Below are 20,385 nucleotides of genomic sequence, written 5' to 3' on the forward strand. Positions count from 1 at the left end.
GGGCTAGTGCCGTAGCAGGGGGGGGGGGGGGGGGTAACGAGCTATCAAAAAAATAGGATGGTGGGAGCTACCCTTTAAGGACCGGGGTTTTTTCCATTTTTGCATTTTCGATTTTTGCTCCTTGCCTTTAAAAAATCATAACTCTTTCAATTTTGCACCTAAAAATCCATATGATGGCTTATTTTTTGCGCCACCAATTCTACTTTGTAATGACGTCAGTCATTTTGCCCAAAAATCTACGGTGAAACGGAAAAAAAAAATCATTGTGCGACAAAATTGAAAAAAAAAAACGCTGTTTTGTAACTTTTGGGGTCTTCCGTTTCTACGTAGTAGATTTTTCGGTAAAAATGACACCTTATCTTTATTCTGTAGGTCCATACGATTAAAATGATACCCTACTTATGTAGGTTTGATTTTGTCGGACTTCTGGAAAAAAATCATAACTACATGCAGGAAAATTAATACGTTTAAAATTGTCATCTTCTGACCCCTATAACTTTTTTATTTTTCCACGTATGGGGCGGTATGAGGGCTCATTTTTTGCGCCGTGATCTGAAGTTTTTAACGGTACCATTTTTGCATTGGTAGGACTTATTGATCGCTTTTTATTCATTTTTAAATGATATAAAAAGTGACCAAAAATGCACTATTTTAGACTTTGGAATTTTTTTGCGCGCACGCCATTGACAGAGCGGTTTAATTAATTATATATTTTTATAATTCGGACATTTCCGCACGCGGTGATACCATATATGTTTATTTTTATTTACACTGTGGTTTTTTTTTTTTTTTTGGAAAAGGGGGGGTGATTCAAACTTTTAGTAGGGGAGGAGTTAAATGATCTTTATTCACTTTTTTTTTTCACTTTTTTTTTGCAGTGTTATAGGTCCCATAGGGACCTATAACACTGCACACACTGATCTTCATCATTGATCACTGGTTTCTCATAAGAAACCAGTGATCAACGATTCTGCCGCATGACTGCTCATGCCTGGATCTCAGGCACTGAGCAGTCATTCGGCGATCGGACAGCGAGGAGGCAGGTAGGGGCTATCCCGAACAGCCCGACTGAGCTAGCCGGCAACTTTCACTTTTAGCCGCGCGGCTCAGCTCTGAGCGCGGGGCTAAAGGGTTAATAGCGCGCGGCGCCGCGATCGGCGCTGCGCGCTATTAGAGGCGGGTCCCGGCTTCAATATGATGCCGGGCCCGCCGTGATATGACGCGGGGTTACTGTGTAACCCCGCGTTATATCAGGAGAGCAGGACCAAGGACGTACCGATACGTCCTTGGTCCTTAAGGAGTTAAGGATAAAATGGTATGTTATTTCATTCTGTAGGTAAATAATAAAAAAATGATGCCCAGTTTATATAGGTTTTGTTTTATTTAACTCCTTTAAAAAAAGAATTCAAATTACAACAATACCATGAGAACAACATATATTTCCTAACTCCAAATCATTTTATCTTACATAACATTGTTAATTTTTACAAAGGATTTACATGAGGAAGAATCATCTCTTACAATGTTTTTCCCCTTTTGTTAAGGGTCAAGCCCCCACCCACCCCCACTCCCGCCCATCAAAAAAGGAGAAAAAAAAAAAAAGCATATTTCCAGTATTTCCATACTTTACTCAATCTATCTTTTCCTTTCTTCCCTTTCACCCCAAATTGCTCTTTTCTCTTAATACTCTGAATTTCTCTTTGCCATTCTCCCACAGAGGGTCCATCAGGTTTAATCCAGTTACACACTGTTACCAATCTTGCATAGAAAAAGTCCTACATAAGAATTCCTTAATCATCCCCATATTTTCTATGTCCCCTAAAATAACATACACAATAGTACAAGGAATCTTTTTTCCGATTTAGCCTTCAAGAATGTACAATACTTGCCCCCCAGTAATTAGATATTACTTGACAATCCCACATATAATAATGTCTAAAATCCGCATCCTCACTTCCACACCTCAGGCAATTTGATGATTCGCATATACCAAATTTCCTCCTTTGGATGGGGGTCTAATAAGGCCCTATGTAACATCCTAAATTGGGTGATTTTGTGCTGCATATTCAGTGATACTCTATTTAAATGAACACCAATATTGTGCCAAGTTTCATCTGCCAACCCACCAACCTCCTTTATCCATTTTTTTAAAATAATTTTTCTAACCATCCTCCCTAACCAGGAGTTCAAATATTTATACAAACGTGACAAGTTTTCCCCCCAATTCCAACTTAATAAACCCTCAAAGATTCTGTGGTTATTTATAATAAAACAACTTTTATTTGTTGTGCAGGCGACCGCGACATCATCACACTTTAATTGTTATAATTTTTTTAAGGTTTTTTTTTTTTGTCGATATAGCTGCATAAGGGCTTGTTTTTTTTGCTGGACAAATTCTACTTTTTAATAAAACCAAATTGTAGATCTTATAACTTATTGATTAACCCCTTGCCGCAGAATGCCGGGTATACACGGCGCTGTGGCACGCGAGGGTTATGAAGCGAGCTCAGGGGCTGAGCAGCCAGGACCTGTGGCTAATGCCAGACATCGCTGTTCCCGGCAGATGTCCGGCATTAACTCTTTAGATGCGGCGATCAAAGCTGATCGCTGTGTCTAAAAGTGAAAGTAAAAGCAACCCGGCAGCTCAGTCAGGCTGATCGGGACATCTAGATAAAATTATGATGACGCGATCAGCTAGGATGCAGCAGGAGGGTGCCTTACCTGCCTCCTGCGCGTCCGAACAGTGAAATCCAGGCTTGAGCAATCAACCGCCGATAACACTGATCAATGCAAAGCTATGGCTTTGCAGTGATCTGTGTAAAAGATCAGTGTGTGCAGTGTTATAGCCCCCTATGGGAGCTATAACACTGCAAAAAAAAAAGTGAACCAAAAAAGTAGATTTTTTAACCCCTTCCCTAATAAAAGTTTGAATCACCCCCCTTTTCCCATAAAAAAAAAACTGTGTAAATAAAAATATGTGGTATCGCCGCATGCGTAAATGTCCGAACTATAAAAATATATTGCTAATTAAACTGAACGGTCAATGGTGTACGCCCAAAAAAATTCTAAAGTCCAAAATAGTGTATCTTTGGTCACTTTTTATAACATAAAAACTGAATAAAAAGCGATCAAAAAGTCTGATCAAGTCCGTCGTTTTTTCTTCCATTTTGTCGCACAATGTTTTTTTTTTCTCTGTTTCGGAGTAAATTTTTTTGTAAAATTACTAATGTAATTACAAAGTAGAATTGGTGGCGCAAAAAAAAATAAGCCATCATATGGATTTTTAGGTGCAAAATTGAGTTATGATTTTTAAAAGGTAAGGAGGAAGAATGAAAGTGGAAAAACGCTATGTCCTTAAAGGGTAGCTCCCACCATCCTATTTTTTTTTCTGTCCCTGCCTATTGCCAATCTATCCCTAACCTACTCCCTGCTTTTAATTTTTCTTTTTACTATATTAAAAATAACTTTTTGTCTGCCTGGTAGTGTGCTCACTACCAGGCAGACTTCCCCAGCAGGCACCACGTAACTGATGCCTGCTGGGGACAACACTTCCGCCCTTAGTTTATCTACACAGGGTGCCTCCAGCTGTTTCACCACTACAACTCCCGGCTTGCCCTGACATCTATAGGCTGTCAGGGCATGCTGGGAGTTGTAGTAGTGAAACAGCTGGAGGCACCCTGTGTAGATAAACTATAAGTTAGTGCCTTGCGGCGCTACGGCACTAGCCCGTTCCCTCCGTCAAAGCCCCCCCCCCATACCCCGTTCCCTTCATCAACCTTATGACGGTATCCAGCTTTTCCAGCCCACCAGAGCACCTGAGAGCTGAACTCATTTATGCAGGCTAAAGTCAGCAACCGCCGAGCCGCGAGGTTGATGCTGGATCGAATTACTGTAACTTCGCTCATCTCTAATCTTTATCCTTCCAGTACTTATCAGCTGCTGTATGCTCCATAGGAAGTTCTTTTCTTTTTGAATATCTTTTCTGTCTGACCACAGTGCTCTCTGACGACACCTCTGTCCATGTCAGGAACTGTCCAGAGAGGAGCAAACCACCATAGCAAACCTATCCTGCTCTGGACAGTTCCTGACGTGGACAGAGATGTCAGTAGAGAGCACTATGGACAGACAGAAAAGAGATTCAAAAAGAAAAGAACTTACTCTTTAGTATAAAGCAGCTAAGTACTGGAAGGATTAAGATTTTTAAATAGCAGTAACTTATGTGAGTGTTTTTTTTCTATTTATTCCGTGCAATATTTTACAAGTAACTACGCCTTGAGAAAGGTCTTTGCCATTTTATCTACTTGCACACAGGCTGCATTGCCCAGAGCACCTGACCGGCTAGGAGTCCTTGGAGGAGATGGATCGTCAGGAGGGATGAGCAGACATTTTCTTTTTTCCTCTATTCTTCTCATCATGCCTGACAAGTCAGCCCTTTGATGATGTTTGTGACCCATCTTTGTCCAGATGTGCCTGCATTAAATGTGTCTGCTCATTCTGCAGACTCTTCGAAGATTACATGACAGTGGGTGCATGTTCAACATAGGCACGACTGGACACACATCACCAGGTGGCTTGATTGTTAGGCAAGATGAGAAGAAGCCAAGCCCCCTGTGATCAGCCGTTGTCTCCAACCATAAAGGATCCTAGGAAAGGCTTGAGATGACAGTCATATATAGTGCAGAGGAATGCAGAACCTGGGATTGTATGAAAATCCAAAAAAGAGGCCAATCCACATCTGAAGGGTCACATACTTTAAATATACAAAAAAGCTGGAATATACTTTAAGACCAAAATTAATATGGGCAGTAAAGGAGTAATATTTGGTTTATTCAAATAAAATATGTAAAAAAATCTATATGCTAGCTCATTTTGCAATTTAAGATTTTATTGATTGTTCAAATTTTTCTTTTACTCAGGGCCCAGCCTCCTATCCCAGAGTACCCTACAGCTAAATTCTAAATCTGAAGGGTCCTTCCAGTATTCATCAAGCTACACTGGGTGCACTGGTGCACTTCTTGCACTGGGTGAAACATCAGCATTACAGCCCCAGAGCCGCAACAATCAAGCCAGATCTTCTGTTCAGAACTACAGTCAAGTAAGCAGTCAAATGGACTGTCTTTTTATTTTCATGTTTAAAGCTTAAACTTTGTTTTTCTTCTATAACTTTTTAATGTACAAGTGTGATCTTTGATAAGCACATACTGTATCCTCTTTCTCTCAGCTTTTTCTCCAGACTGGAAATCCAGCTGTTTTTAGCTCACATGATGACTGTCGGGCACCACTTTGCTTGGTTCAGTAGCCATTTTGAGCCAGACACATTACTTTGTAACATCCCCATCTGATAGCAACACCTTCCCTGCCGGATTCTGGCCTGCCCAGCAATTGAATATTCATCGGAATGAGCATGCCAAGCCAGGATTGCCCGAGCTTGTCTCACTCCCTTCTCCTCAGCTCTCCTAACATCTCTACAGGGCGCATCAGTGTGTGATTGTCCCTGTTTGGCTAAAGCCGCACACATCTCCCTCAGCTCTTGGCAGTGAAAGCAGCTCCCAGAAGCTCAGAAAGGGTGATGCATAGATCTACAGAGTCCATCAGTTAAGGGGGAACAAATGCACAGCTCTCAGCTGTGTATCTTGATATATTGTGTGGGATACTGCCCAGAGCCGTGTATCAAAATAAGCTTAGGTACATCTCTGATTAGTATTACACTGAATCAGCTTACATACAGTTGCAAGAAAAAGTATGTGAACCCTTTGCAATTATATGGATTTCTGCACAAATTGGTCATAAAATGATCTGATCTTTATCTAAGTCACAACAATAGACAATCACAGTCTGCTTAAACTAATAACACACACAGAATTAAATGTTACTGTTACGATTCGGCAGGCTGGATGTGGATCCTCTGTGTCAGCGAGGGATTGGCGTGGACCGTGTCGGTGGACCGGTTCTAGGGTTGCTACTGGTTTTCACCAGAGCCCGCCGCAATTCGGGATGGTCTTGCTGCGGCGGTAGCAACCAGGTCGTATCCACTAGCAACGGCTTAACCTCGCTGACTGCTGAGAAGGCGTAGGACAGAAGGACTAGGCAGAGGCAAGGTCAGACGTAGCAGAAGGTCGGGGCAGGCGGCAAGGTTCGTAGTCAAAAGGATAGCAGGAGATCTGGAACACAGGCTTTGGACAACACTAAATGCTTTCACTGGCACAAGGCAACAAGATCCGGCAAGGAAGTGCAGGGGAAGTGAGGTAATATAGCCAGAGAGCAGGTGGAAGCTAATTAGGCTGATTGGGCCAGGCACCAATCATTGGTGCACTGGCCCTTTAAATCTTAGAGAGCTGGTGCGCGCGCGCCCTAGGGAGCGGAGCCGCGCGCGCCAGAACATGACAGCCAGGGACCGGGACGGGTAAGTGACTTGGGATGCGATTCGCGAGCTGGCGCGTCCCGCTATGCGAATCGCATCCCCGCCGGCAATGTCAGTGCAGCGCTCCCGGTCAGCGGGTCTGACCGGGGCGCTGCAGAGAGAGAGACGCCGCGAGCGCTCCGGGGAGGAGCAGGGACCCGGAGCGCTCGGCGTAACAGTTACCATGTTTTTATTCAACACACAATGTAAACATTCATAGTGCAGGTGGAAAAAGTATGTGAACTCCTAGACTAATGACATCTCCAATATCTAATTGGAGTGAGGTGTCATCCAACTGGAGTCCAATCAATGATATGAGATCGGAGGTGTTGGTTACAGCTGCCCTGCCCTATAAAAATAACACCCATCAGTTCTGGTTTGATTTTCACAAGAAGCATTGACTGATGTGAATGATGCCTTGCACAAAAGAGCTTTCAGAAGACCTACGATTTGAAAGGGTTATAAAAATATCTCCAAAAGCCTTGCTGTTCATTAGTTCACGATAAGACAAATTTTCTATAAATGGAGAAAGTTCAGCGCTGCTGCTACTCTCCCTAGGAGTGGCCAACCTGTAAAGATGACTGCAAGAGTACAGAGGAGACTTCTCAATGAGGTGAATCCTAGAGTGTCTGCTAAAGACTTACAAAAGTCTCTGGCATATGCTTACGTCCCTGTTAGTAAATCTACAAGACGTAAAACACTAAACAAGAATGGATTTCATGGGAGGATACCACAGAGGAAGCCACTGCTGTCCAAAAAAACATTGCTGCACTTTTACAGTTTGCACAAGAGCACCTGGAGGTTTCACAGCAGTACTGGCAAAATATTCTGTGGACAGATGAAACCAAAGTTGAGTTGTTTGGAAGAAACACACATGTGGAGAAAAAGAGGCACAGCACACCAACATCAAAACCTCATCCCAACTGGGAAGTATGGTGGTGGGGGCATCATGGTTTGGGGCGGCATCAGGGCCTGGACGGATTGCTATCATTGAAGGAAAATTAATTCCAAGTTTATCAAGACATTTTGCATAAGTTAAAGGGGTATTCCAGGAATTTATTTTTATTTGACTATGCTACAGAGGCTGTAAAGTTAGTGTAGTACATAATATAGTGTCTGTACCTGTGTGTGATGGTTTTCTCACCCCAATATTTATTTTTAACAGCATACAAAATGACTGTTGTCTCAGATTTTTCCCAGGTTGCTATGCGGCTGAGACCTGACTAGTCAGCTGATGACAGGGAGCCTGTCTTCTACAATGCATGGTGATTGCTTGGTGGGAGAGAGATCAATCTGCAACTACTGCAACAGCTGTAGGCACCCTGATTGAAAACCAAAGGGCCTTTTGAATAGATGCAGCTCATTTATGTTTCAGTGGGTAGGGTGGCTGATGTGTGGGAGGGGGGAAAGTGGAATTATGGGATTTGTAGGCAAAATAGCAAAACTCAAACAGGAAATACCAGTTCACAAAAAGCTAGCCTCAGTGTTATGGTAATCTCACAACATAGCCATTTAGCCCCAAGACAAGCACAGATCCATCCTAAGCATGTCCATTACTGGCTGGCAGGTACATACTAAAATCACATTATGGTGGATAACCCCTTGAAGTCCATCTGTCTACCAGCTGAAGCTCCACAGAAGATGGGTTTTGCAACAGGACAAAAACCCAAAGCATAGAAGTAAATCAAAACAGAATGGTTTAAACAGAAGAAAATATGCCTTCTGGATTGGCCAAGTCAGAGTCCTGACCTCAACCCGATTGAGATGCTGTGACGTGACCTCAAGAAAGTGATTCACACCAGACATCCCAAGAATATTGCTGAACTGAAACTGTTCTGTAAAGTGCAATGGTCAATAATTAGTCCTGAGCATTGTGCACGTCTGATCTGCAACTACAGGAAACATTTGGTTGAAGTTATTGCTGCCAAAGGAGGTTCAATCAGTTATTAAATCCAAGGCTTCACATACTTTTTCCACTGTGAATTTTTACATGGTGTGTTCAATAAAAACATGGTAAGATGTAATTCTTTGTGTGTTATTAGGTTAAGCAGACTGTGATTGTCTATTGTTGTGACTTAGATGAAGATCAGATCACATTATATGACCAATTTGTGCAGAAATCCATATAATTCCAAAGGGTTCACATACTTTTTCTTGCAACTTTTCATGTCTCTGGGCAGTATCACACGGGATGGGCTTAGATACATGGCTCTGGTCAGTATCTCACTGAATGGGCTTAGATACTTCTCAGAGCCCATTCAGTGTGATACTGCCCAGAGCCATGTATCTGAGTCACTGCCCAAAACCAAGTATTTTTGTTTTTATAAATATATTAATAGATCAGTATAGATTACTGGTTTGCAGTAAAAGGGATTCTCCCAGGGAAAACTTTTTTTTTTTTTTTTTTTTAAATCAACAGGTGCCAGAAAGTTAAACAGATTTGTAAATTACTTCTATTAAATACCGTATTTATCGGCGTATAACACGCACTTTTTAGGCTAAAATTTTTAGCCTAAAGTCTGTGTGCGTGTTATACGCCGATACACCCCCAGGAAAGGCAGGGGGAGAGAGGCCGTCGCTGCCCGCTTCTCTCCCCCTGCCTTTCCTGGGGTCTAGAGCGCTGCTGTTGGCCCTTTTCACCCCCTGGTTATCGGCGCCGCTGCCCGTTCTGTCCCCCTGACTATCGGTGCCGGCGCCGATAGCCAGGGAGAGAGAAGCGGTGCCGACAGCCAGGGGGAGAGAAGGGGCAGCGGCACCCATTGCCGGCGCCGCTCCCCGTTGCCTCCAAAGGATAGGGGATAAGATGTCAGATTGCCGCGGTCCCGCTGCTGGGGAGCCCCGGGATCCCCACTGCGACACCGCGCTATCATTACAGCACAGAGAGAGTTCGCTCTGTGCGTAATGACGGGCGATACAGGGGACGGAGCAGCGTGACGTCATGGCTCCGCCCCTCGTGACATCACGGCCCGTCCCCTTAATGCAAGTCTATGGCAGGGGGCGTGACGACCACCACACCCCCTCCCATAGAATTGTATTTAAAGGGGCGGGCTGTGACGTCACGAGGGGCGGAACCATAACATAACGATGCTCTGGCCCCTGTATTGCCCGTCATTACGTGCAGAGCGAACTCTCTCTGTGCTGTAATGATAGCGCGGTGCCGCAGCGGGATCCCAGGGCTCCCCAGCAGCGGGACCGCAGCGATCTGACGTCTTATCCCCTATCCTTTGGATAGGGGATAAGATGTCTAGGGGCGGAGTACCCCTTTAATGTCTTAACCTTGGCAGCAAAAGTGAGTACACCACTAAGTGGAAATGTCCAAATCAGGCCCACAGTGTAAATATATTGTGTAGCTATTATTTCCCAGCACTACCTTAAATGGGCGCAGTCAGATTCAAATACTTTTTATATGTTGTTATATATCTTGGCAAAACATCAACCTTTCTAATATACTACATATTAAAATTGTGTGTCATTTTAATATAAATCATAGCTTATTAAAAAAAAGACCACTAGGGGTCGCTGTACCACCCAGAACATTAACCTGTCCGGCTGCAGCATCACTTTGTCCGTGCTAAAGCACAGGCAGGGACAATGGGCGAGATTTATCAAAACCTGCGCAGAGGAGGAGTGGTACAGTTGCCCATGGCAACCAATCAGATTCCTTTTTTCTTTTTTGAAGAGACCTGTGAAAAATGAAAGAAGCAATCTGATTGGTTGCTATGAGCAACTGCACCACTCTTCCTCTTCACAAGTTTTGATAAATCTCCCCCAAAGTCCAGTAAGTGAAGGCAAGACTAGCACTTCTCTGTGCTAACACCTGTCCTCTCAGACTTCAGCATGAAAACAGAGAGGAGGGGGGTACAAAGCAACCTGCAGTGATTGGATGTAAAGACCCAGCAAAGCAGACTCAGGGAGAAAGATAAACAAAGTAAGGGCAAGACACATACATGCCCCCTCCAAAACACAGGATCAGAAATCAAATGAGCAACGAATATTTGTGAGAGTAATATATGTGCTAGACACATAACAATTATATGTACATGATCAAGATTAAGTACTGAGTAACATATAATTTTTTGTTGTGGGATATGACAAGTATTGTTGGGCATGGAGTTCACAAGAGCTTCATAGGTTGCCACTGGAGTCCTCTTTTACTACTTAATGATGATATCACAAAGCTGGTGGATGTTATACATTGCATTCCCCCAGCTTCTATTTGAGGATGTCCCACAGATGCTCAAAAGGGTTTAGGTCTGGAGACATGCTTGACCAGTTCCTTACCTTTACCCTCAGCTTCTTAACCTCTTCAGGACCCATGACGTTTGCATACGACAGCACACCCTGGGTCTTAAGGACCCATGACGTATGCATACGTCATGTCTTTTCCTGGTCTCCGCCGCTCACCCGAGTTGTAGTTCGGCAACATCTGGCTCTAAAGATGTTGCCGAACTACTACTCCCAGCATGCCTGAGAATGTTTGGGAGTTGTGGTTTTGCAACAACAGGAGGCACACTGACACACTGATTGGGAAACATTGTCTGTTTCCTAACTCAGTGTTTCCCAACCCGTGTGCCTCCAGCTGTTGCAAAACTATAACTACCAGCTTGCACTGATAGACTGTGCATGCTGGGAGTTGTAGTTTTGCAACAGCTGGAGGTCCCCCCCTGTGAATGTACAGGGTACATTCACATGGGCAGGGGGCTTACAGTGAGTATCAGGCTGCAAGTTTGCGATGCAGCAAATTTTGGGTGGCAGCTCAAAAACGCAGCGGGAAAATCGCTGTAACCCCCCCTGCCCGTGTGACTGTAACCTAAGAACACTACACTACACTACACTACACTAACACAAAATAAAATAAAAAGTAAAAAACACTACATATACACATACCCCTACACAGCCCCCCTCCCCAATAAAAATGAAAAACGTCTGGTACGCCACTGTTTTCAAAATGGAGCCTCCAGCTGTTGCAAAACAACAACTCCCAGTATTGCCGGACAGCCGTTGACTGTCCAAGCATGCTGGGAGTTTTGCAACAGCTGGAGGCACCCTGTTTGGGAATCACTGGCGTAGAATACCCCTATGTCCACCCCTATGCAAATCCCTAATTCAGGCCTCAAATGCGCATGGCGCTCTCTCACTTCGGAGCCCTGTCGTATTTCAAGGCAACAGTTTAGGGCCACATATGGGGTATCGCCGTACTCGGGAGAAATTGCCTTACAAATTTTGGGGGGCTTTTTCTCCTTTCACCCCTTATGAAAAGGTGAAGTTGGGGTCTACACCAGCATGTTAGTGTAAAAAAATAATTTTTTTACACTAACATGCTGATGTTGCCCTATACTTTTCATTTTGACAAGAGGTAAAAGGGAAAAAAGCCCCCCAAAATTTGTAATGCAACTCCTCCCGACTACGGAGATACCCCATATGTGGGCGCAAAGTGCTCTGGGGGCGCACAACAAGGCTCAGAAGGGAGAGTGCACCATGTACATTTGATGTGATTTGCACAGGGGTGGCTGATTGTTACAGCGGTTTTGACAAACGCAAAAAAAAAAAAAAAACACATGTGACCCCATTGCGGAAACTACACCCCTCACGGAATGTAATGAGGGGTGCAGTGAGAATTTACCCCCCCACTGGTGTCTGACAGATCTTTGGAACAGTGGGCTGCGCAAATAAAAAATTTTGTACAGCCCACTGTTCCAAAGATCTGACAGACACCAGTGGGGGGGTAAATGCTCACTGTACCCCTTGTTACGTTCCTCAAGGGGTCTAGTTTCCAAAATGGTATGCCATGTGGGGGTTATTTTGCTGTTCTGGCACCATTGGGGCTTCCTAAATGCGACAAGCCCCCCGAGCAAAATTTGCTCTCAAAAAGCCAAATATGACTCCTTCTCTTCTGAGCACTGTAGTTCGCCCGTAGTGCGCTTCAGGTCAACTTATGGGGTACCTCCATACTCGGAAGAGATGGGGTTACAAATTTTGGGGGGTATTTTCTGCTATTAACCCTTGCAAAAATTAGAAATTTTGGGGGGGAAACACACATTTTAGTGAAAAAAAGTTTTTTTTTACGTATGCTAAAGTCGTGAAACCCCTGTGGGGTATTAAGGCTGACTTTATTCCTTGTTACGTTCCTCAAGGGGTCTAGTTTCCAAAATGGTATGGCATGTGGGTATTTTTTTTGCTGTCCTGGCACCATAGGGGCTTCCTAAATGCGACATGCCCCCGAGCAAAATTTGCTCTCAAAAAGCCAAATATGACTCCTTCTCTTCTGAGCATTGTAGTTCGCCCATATTGCACTTCATGTCAACTTATGTGGTACCTCCATACTCAGAAGAGATGGGGTTACAAATTTTGGGGGGTATTTTCTGCTATTAACCCTTGCAAAAATGTGAAATTTGGGGGGAAACACACATTTTATTGAAATTTTTTACAATTTTTTTACATATGCAAAAGTCGTGAAACACCTGTGGGGTATTAAGGCTCACTTTATTCCTTGTTACGTTCCTCAAGGGGTATAGTTTCCAAAATGGTATGCCATGTGTTTTTTTTTTTCCTGTTCTGGCACCATAGGGGCTTCCTGAATGCAACATGCCCCCCAAAAACCATTTCAGAAAAACGTACGCTCCAAAATCCCCTTGTCGCTCCTTCCCTTCTGAGCCCTCTACTGCGCCCGCCGAACACTTTACATAGACATAGGAGGTATGTGCTTAGTCGAGAGAAATTGGGCTACAAATAGAAGTATACATTTTCTCCTTTTACCCCTTGTAAAAATTCAAAAATTGGGTCTACAAGAACATGCGAGTGTAAAAAATGAAGATTGTGAATTTTCTCCTTCACTTTGCTGCTATTCCTGTGAAACACCTAAAGGGTTAAAATGCTGACTGAATGTCATTTTGAATACTTTGGGGGGTGCAGTTTTTATATTGGGGTCATTTGTGGGGTATTTCTAAGATGAAGACCCTTCAAATCCACTTCAAACCTGAACTGGTCCCTGAAAAATTGTGATTTTGGAAATTTTGTGAAAAATTTGAAAATTGCTGCTGAATTTTGAAGCCCTCTGGTGTCTTCCAAAAGTAAAAACTCGTCAATTTTATGATGCAAATATAAAGTACACATATTGTATATGTGAATAAAATAAAATAATATTTGGAATATCCATTTTCATTACAAGCAGAGAGCTTCAAAGTTAGAAAAATGCCAAATTTTCAAATTTTTCATCAAATTTTGGGATTTTTCACCAAGAAAGGATGCAAGTTACCAAAAAATTTTACCACTAAGTTAAAGTAGAATATGTCACGAAAAAACATTCTCGGAATCAGAATGATAACTAAAAGCATTCCAGAGTTATTAATGTTTAAAGTGACAGTGGTCAGATGTGCAAAAAATGGCCGGGTCCTAAGGTGTAAAATGGCTGGGTCCTTAAGGGGTTAAATGGGTACTCCGGTGAAAACCTTTTTTCTTTTAAATCAACTGGTGGCAGAAAGTTAAACATATTTGTAAATTACTTCTATTAAAGATCTTAATCCTTTCTGTACTTATTAGCTGCTGAATACTACAGAGGAAGTTCTTTTCTTTTTGGAATGCTCTCTGATGACATCACGAACACAGTTCTTATAATAATGATGTTATTATAATAATAATAACGCTTTATTTATTGTTGTCCTTAGTGGGATTTGAACCCAAGTTCCCAGCACTGCAAGGCAGCAGTGCTAAACACTGAGCCACCATGCTACCCTTAGCATGCATCTGCTATGCATGCATCTGCTATGCATGCATCTGCTATGCATGGTTGCTAAAATGGACAGAGATATCAGCAGAGAGCACGGTGTTCGTGATGTCATCAGTGTTCCAAAAAGAAAGGAATTTCCTCTGTAGCATTCAGCAGCTAATAAGTACTGGAAGGATTAAGATTTTTTAATAGAAGTAATTTACAAATATGTTTAACTTTCTGCCACCAGTTGATTTAAAAGAAAAAAGGTTTTCACCGGAGTACCCCTTTAACCCCTTCAGGACGGAGCCCATTTTGGCCTTAAGGACCGGAGCGTTTTTTGCACATCTGACCACTGTCACTTTAAACATTAATAACTCTGGGATGCTTTTAGTTATCATTCTGATTCCGAGATTGTTTTTTCGTGACATATTCTACTTTAACATGGTGGTAAATTTTTGTCGATACTTGCATCCTTTCTTGGTGAAAAATCCGTAAATTTGATGAAAAATTTGAAAATTTTGCATTTTTCTAACTTTGAAGCTCTCTGCTTGTAAGGAAAATGGATATTACGAATACATTTTTTTTGGTTCACATATACAATATGTCTACTTTATGTTTGCATCATAAAATTGATGAGTTTTTACTTTTGGAAGACACCAGAGGGCTTCAACGGTCAGCAGCAATTTTCCAATTTTTCACAAAATTTTCAAACTCAGTATTTTTCAGGGACCAGTTCAGGTTTGAAGTGGATTTGAAGGGTCTTCATATTAGAAATACCCCATAAATGACCCCATTATAAAAACTACACCCCCCAAAGTATTCAAAATGACATTCAGTGAGTGTTTTAACCCTTTAGCTGTTTCACACGAATAGCAGCAAAGTGAAGGAGAAAATTCACAATCTTCATTTTTTACACTTACATGTTCTTGTAGACCCAATTTTTGAATTTTTACAAGGGGTAAAAGGACAAAAAATTTTACTTGTATTTGTAGCCCAATTTCTCTCGAGTAAGCACATACCTCATATGTCTATGTAAAGTGTTCGGCGGGCGCAGTAGAGGGGTCAGAAGGGAAGGAGCGACAAGGTGATATTGGAGAGTACGTTTTTCTGAAATGGTTTTTGGGGGGCATGTCACCTTTAGGAAGCCCTTATGGTGCCAGAACAGCAAAAAAAAAAACACATGGCATACCATTTTGGAAACTAGACCCTCGGGGAATTTAACATTGGATAAAGTGAACCTTAATACCCCACAGGTGTTTCACGACTTTTGCAAATGTAAAAAAAAAATAATAATTTTTACCTAAAATGCTTGTTTTTTCCCAAAATTTTTAATTTTTAAAAAGGGTAATAGCAGAAAATACCCCTAAAAATTTGAAGCCCAATTTCTCCTGATTCAGAAAACACCCCATATGGGGGTAAAAAGTGCTCTGCTGGCGCACTACAGGTCTCGGAAGAGAAGGAGTCACATTTGGCTTTTTGAAAGCAAATTTTGCTCTGGGGGCATGCCGCATTTAGGAAGCCCCTATGGTGCCAGGACAGCAAAAAAAAACCCACATGGCATATCATTTTGGAAACTAGACCCCTCGGGGAACGTAACAAGGGGTTAAGTGAACCTTTATACCCCACAGGTGTTTCATGACTTTTGCATATGTAAAAAAAAAATTTTTTTTTACCTAAAATGCTTGTTTTCCCCAAAATTTTACATTTTAAAAAAGGGTAAAAGCAGAAAATACCCCCCAAAATTTGTAACACAATTTCTCCCGAGTACGGCGATACCCCATATGTGATCCTAAACTGTTGCCTTGAAATACGACAGGGCTCCAAAGTGAGAGTGCCATGCGCATTTGAGGCCTAAATTAGGGACTTGCATAGGGGTGGACATAGGGGAATTCTACGCCAGTGATTCCCAAAAAGGGTGCCTCCAGCTGTTGCAAAACTCCCAGCATGCCTGGACAGTCAACGGCTGTCCGACAATACTGGGAGTTGTTTTGCAACAGCTGGAGGCTCCGTTCTGGAAACAGTGGCGTACCAGACGTTTTTCATTTATATTGGGGAGGGGAGGGGGGTTGTATAGGGGTATGTGTATATGTAGTGTTTTTTTACTTTTTATTTTATTTTTTTTGTGTTAGTGTAGTGCAGTGTTTTTAGGGTACAGTCACACGGGCGGGGGTTCACAGTAGCTTCTCGCTGGCGGTTTGAGCTGCAGCAGAAAGTTTGCTGCAGCTCAAACTTGCAGCCAGATACTTACTGTAATCCTCCGCCCATGTGAGTGTACCCTGTACGTTCACATTGGGGGGGGACATCCAGCTGTTGCATAACTACAACTCCCAGCATGCCCGTTGGCTGTCGGTGACTGCTGAGAGTTGTAGTTTTGCAACAGCTGAAGGCACACTGGTTGTGAAACTCAGAGTTTTTTTTTACCTAACTCAGTGTTTCACAACCAGTGTGCCTCCAGCTGTTGCAAAACTACAACTCCCAGCATGTATGGTGCATGGTGTACGGTGACTGCTGAGAGTTGTAGTTTGCAACAGCTGGAGGCACACCGGTCGTGAAACACTGAGTTAGGTAAAAAAAAACTCTGAGTTTCACAACCAGTGTGCCTTCAGCTGTTGCAAATCTACAACTCTCAGCAGTCACCGACAGCCAACGGGCATGCTGGGAGTTGTAGTTATGCAACCAGCAGATGCACCACTACAACTCCCAGCATGCACTTTAGCTGTTTGTGCAAGCTGGGAGTTGTAGTTATACAACAGCTGAAGGTACACTTTTCCATAGAAAAAATGTGCCTCCAGCTGTTGCAAAACCATAAGTCCCAGCATGCCCATAAGGGAATGCTGGGAGTTGTGGTGGTCTGCTTCCTGCTGTTGCATAACTACAGCTCCCAGCATGCCCTTTTTGCATGCTGGGAGCTGTTGCTAAGCAACAGCAGGAGGCTGTCACTCACCTCCAACGATCCACGCCGGAGAGTCAGTCCCTCGTCGTCACCGCCGCCGCCGCTGCTGCTCCTGGGGCCCCGATCCCAACATTGACGCCGTGGATCGGGGTCCCCAGCACCCGGGGTGCACGTCCTGCACCCGCTCACGTCCTCCGGACGAGGGGCGGAGCGGGTGCGGGAGTGACACCCGCAGCAGGCGCCCTGATTGGTCGGCCGGTAATCCGGCCGACGAATCAGGGCGATCGTGAGGTGGCACCAGTGCCACCTCACCCCTGCAGGCTCTGGCTGTCCGGGGCCGTCAGAGACGTCCCCGAACAGCCATTAATTCCGGGTCACCGGGTCACTGGAGACCCGATTGACCCGGAATTGCCGCAGATCACTGGACTGAATTGTCCAGCGATCTGCGGCGATCGCCGACATGGGGGGGCATAATGACCCCCCTGGGCGATATGCCGGGATGCCTGCTGAACAATGTCAGCAGGCATCCGGCTCCGGTCCCCAACCAGCTAGCGGTGGGGGCCGGAATTCCCACGAGCGTATGGATACGCCCTCGGTCCTTAAGGACTCGGGATGCAGGGCGTATCCATACGCCCTATGTCCTGAAGAGGTTAAGGACTCAGTGCGTACCTGTACACCCTGAGCCCGATCCCGGTGTGAAAAACGCAGTGACCCCGCATCACACCGGGTCGGTCCCGGCTGCTAACGATAGCCGGGACCCTGGGCTAACAGCATGCTGCACCGATCGTTGTGCCGCGCGCTGTTAACCATTCAGACGCGGCGATCAACCAAAGTAAATGCTTCCCGGCAGCTCAGTCGGGCTGATCGGGACATCGCGATAAAATCGCGATGTTCCGATCAGCTGGGACGCAGGCAGAGGTCTCCTTACCTGACTCTGCGGCATCCGATCGGTGTTTGCTCCAAGCCTGAGCCCCAGGCTTGAGCAATCGAGCCCCTATCTCGCTGATCCATGCAAAGCTATGGCTTTGCAGGGATCAGCATGAGAGATCAGTGTGTGCAGTGCTATAGCTCCCTATGGGAGCTATAGCACTGCAAAAAACAAGGGGGAAAAAAAAGTTAACAAAGGTCATTTAACCCCTTCCCTAATAAAAGTTTGAATCACCCCCCTTTTCCCATAAAAAAAAATTGTGTAAATAAAAATAAACATATGTGGTATCGCCGCATGCGTAAATGTCCGAACTATAAAATGATTCCATTAATTAAACCACACTGTCAATGGCGTACATGCAAAAAAATTCCAAAGTCCAAAATAGCGTATTTTTGGTCACTTTTATATCATAAAAAATTGAAAAAAAAAGCGACCAAAAAGTCCGACCAACACAAAAATGGTACCGATAAAAATTTCAGAACACGGCGCAAAAAATGAGTCCTCATACCAGCCCGTACACGGAAAAATAAAAAAGTTACAGGGGTCAGAAAATGACAATGTGATAAAATGTATACATTTTCCTGCATGTAGTTATGATTTTTTTCAGAAGCGCGACAAAATCAAACCTATATAAGTAGGGTATCATTTTAACCGTATGGACCTACAAAATAAAGATAAGGTGTCATTTTGACCAAAAAATGCACTGCGTAGAAACGGAAGCCCCCAAAATTTACAAAATGAAATTTTTTCTTCAACTTTGTCGCACAATGATTTTTTTTCCGTTTCGCCGTGGATTTTTTGGTAAAAGGACTAAATTCACTGCAAAGTAGAATTGGTGGCGCAAAAAATAAGCAATCATATGGATTTTTAGGTGCAAAATTGAAAGCGTTATGATTTTTAGAAGGTGATGAGAAAAAAATAAAATTGCAAAAACTGAAATATGCTGAGTCCTTAAGGGGTTATGCAAGGCAGTGGTCATCTTGAAGATGTGTTTTGGGTCGTTATGATGTTATAAATACTGTACTGCTGCCCAGTCTCCGAAGGGAGTAGGCTCATGCTCTGTTCCAGTATGTCACAGTACATGTGGCCTTCACGGTCCCCTCATTGAACTGTAGCTCCCCAGCACCAGCAGCACTCATTCAGGCACAGACCATGACATGCTTGACTCTATCTCTATCTGAAGTTTATCTTGGTCTCATCAAACCACAGAACATGTTTCCAGTAATCTATGTCTGTAGTCTGCTTGTCTCCAGCAAACTGTCTTTGGCCATTCTTGTGCATCATATTTGGAAGAAGCTTTCTTTTGGGATGATAGCCATGCAGACCAATTTGATACAGTGTGCGGCATATGGTCTGAGCACTGACAGGCTGACATGACATCTGAGAGGAAAAATGGCTAAGTGGGCCCAGATTTGGCATTTCCACTTAGCGGTGTACTCACTTTTGTTGCAAAGGTTTGGACTGTAATGGCTACGTGATTAATTATTTTGAGGGGACTGCAACATTAAACTGTTATACATGCTTTACACTCTTAACACTACTTAAAATTGTAGTAGAGTGTCATTTCATCAGTGTTCTCAAATGGAAAGTTAGTAAAATATTTACAAAAATGTGATGGGTATACTCACTCATGTGTTATATATGGTAAAAATAAAAAGTTATATGGTATCTAACTTCTACAGTTTTTATTTTCACAACTTTGGGACAAAAATCTCCTTTAGGATAGGGTCATATTTTGCTGCGTATTTGCTGCAGCTGATTCTGCTACCCATTGACATCAATGGATAGGAAAATAATAATTTTGTCTAGCTCAGAGCTTTCCAAACTTTTCATGTTGATGACACACTTTTTAGAAGTGCATCAAATTGCTACTCAATAATTCAGTCATAGGAGCATGCGTTATAGACATTTTACATCACACTTCCGCCCGGTGTGATTGAAACTTCTACGGTTTTAACTAATTACACATACTTGCATATCCACAGTACCTGTATGATCCCTCGATCCCAAGTTGGTATTGCTAATTTTTTCGTGACATACCTACACACTGCAGCCGACTCACTAATGTGTTGCAACTCACTGTTTTGCTTAATTATTATATATATCTTTTGTACCCTAGACCATTTGACTAGTAAATACAAACCTAATTTCAAGCTAAGAATCACGTTCCGTTAGTGTAGCATATTCTGTTTTAATTTTGTCAATATAATCTGGGTTAGCCTTAGGGGTGTGCGTCCTGTGGTCAGCTGTGAAAGTGGTGAATAACCAACCACTTAGGGAATTACCCCCTATTGGTGAAAAAAAAACCTTATACTAGAGGCCCCGCCTATAATAAAATGTAACTTTTAATTCTTCTGTTAAAATGGGTATTAAAATCAACACAAATGGTTAAAAATATCAGACAGATTATCATTCTCTAAACCTATGTTAGACATCTACTAGATGGTGTTATGATA

The 20,385-nt window shown here is 43.2% G+C and overlaps 1 protein-coding gene across 6 annotated transcripts in view; it reads left to right on the forward strand.

Annotated features, from left to right (window-relative positions):
- The window catches only part of CTNND2 (catenin delta 2), a 913,533-nt gene that overhangs the window by 202,710 nt on the left and 690,438 nt on the right, over positions 1–20,385 (forward strand). For all 6 annotated transcript variants that reach the window (XM_056520133.1, XM_056520132.1, XM_056520127.1 and 3 more), the window contains one exon: positions 4,917–5,095. In XM_056520133.1, coding sequence (XP_056376108.1) covers positions 4,917–5,095 — 179 coding nt within the window. The remainder of the gene's footprint in view (positions 1–4,916; positions 5,096–20,385) is intronic.

Source organism: Hyla sarda, chromosome 5, assembly GCF_029499605.1.
Source record: "Hyla sarda isolate aHylSar1 chromosome 5, aHylSar1.hap1, whole genome shotgun sequence".
NCBI lineage: Eukaryota > Metazoa > Chordata > Amphibia > Anura > Hylidae > Hyla > Hyla sarda.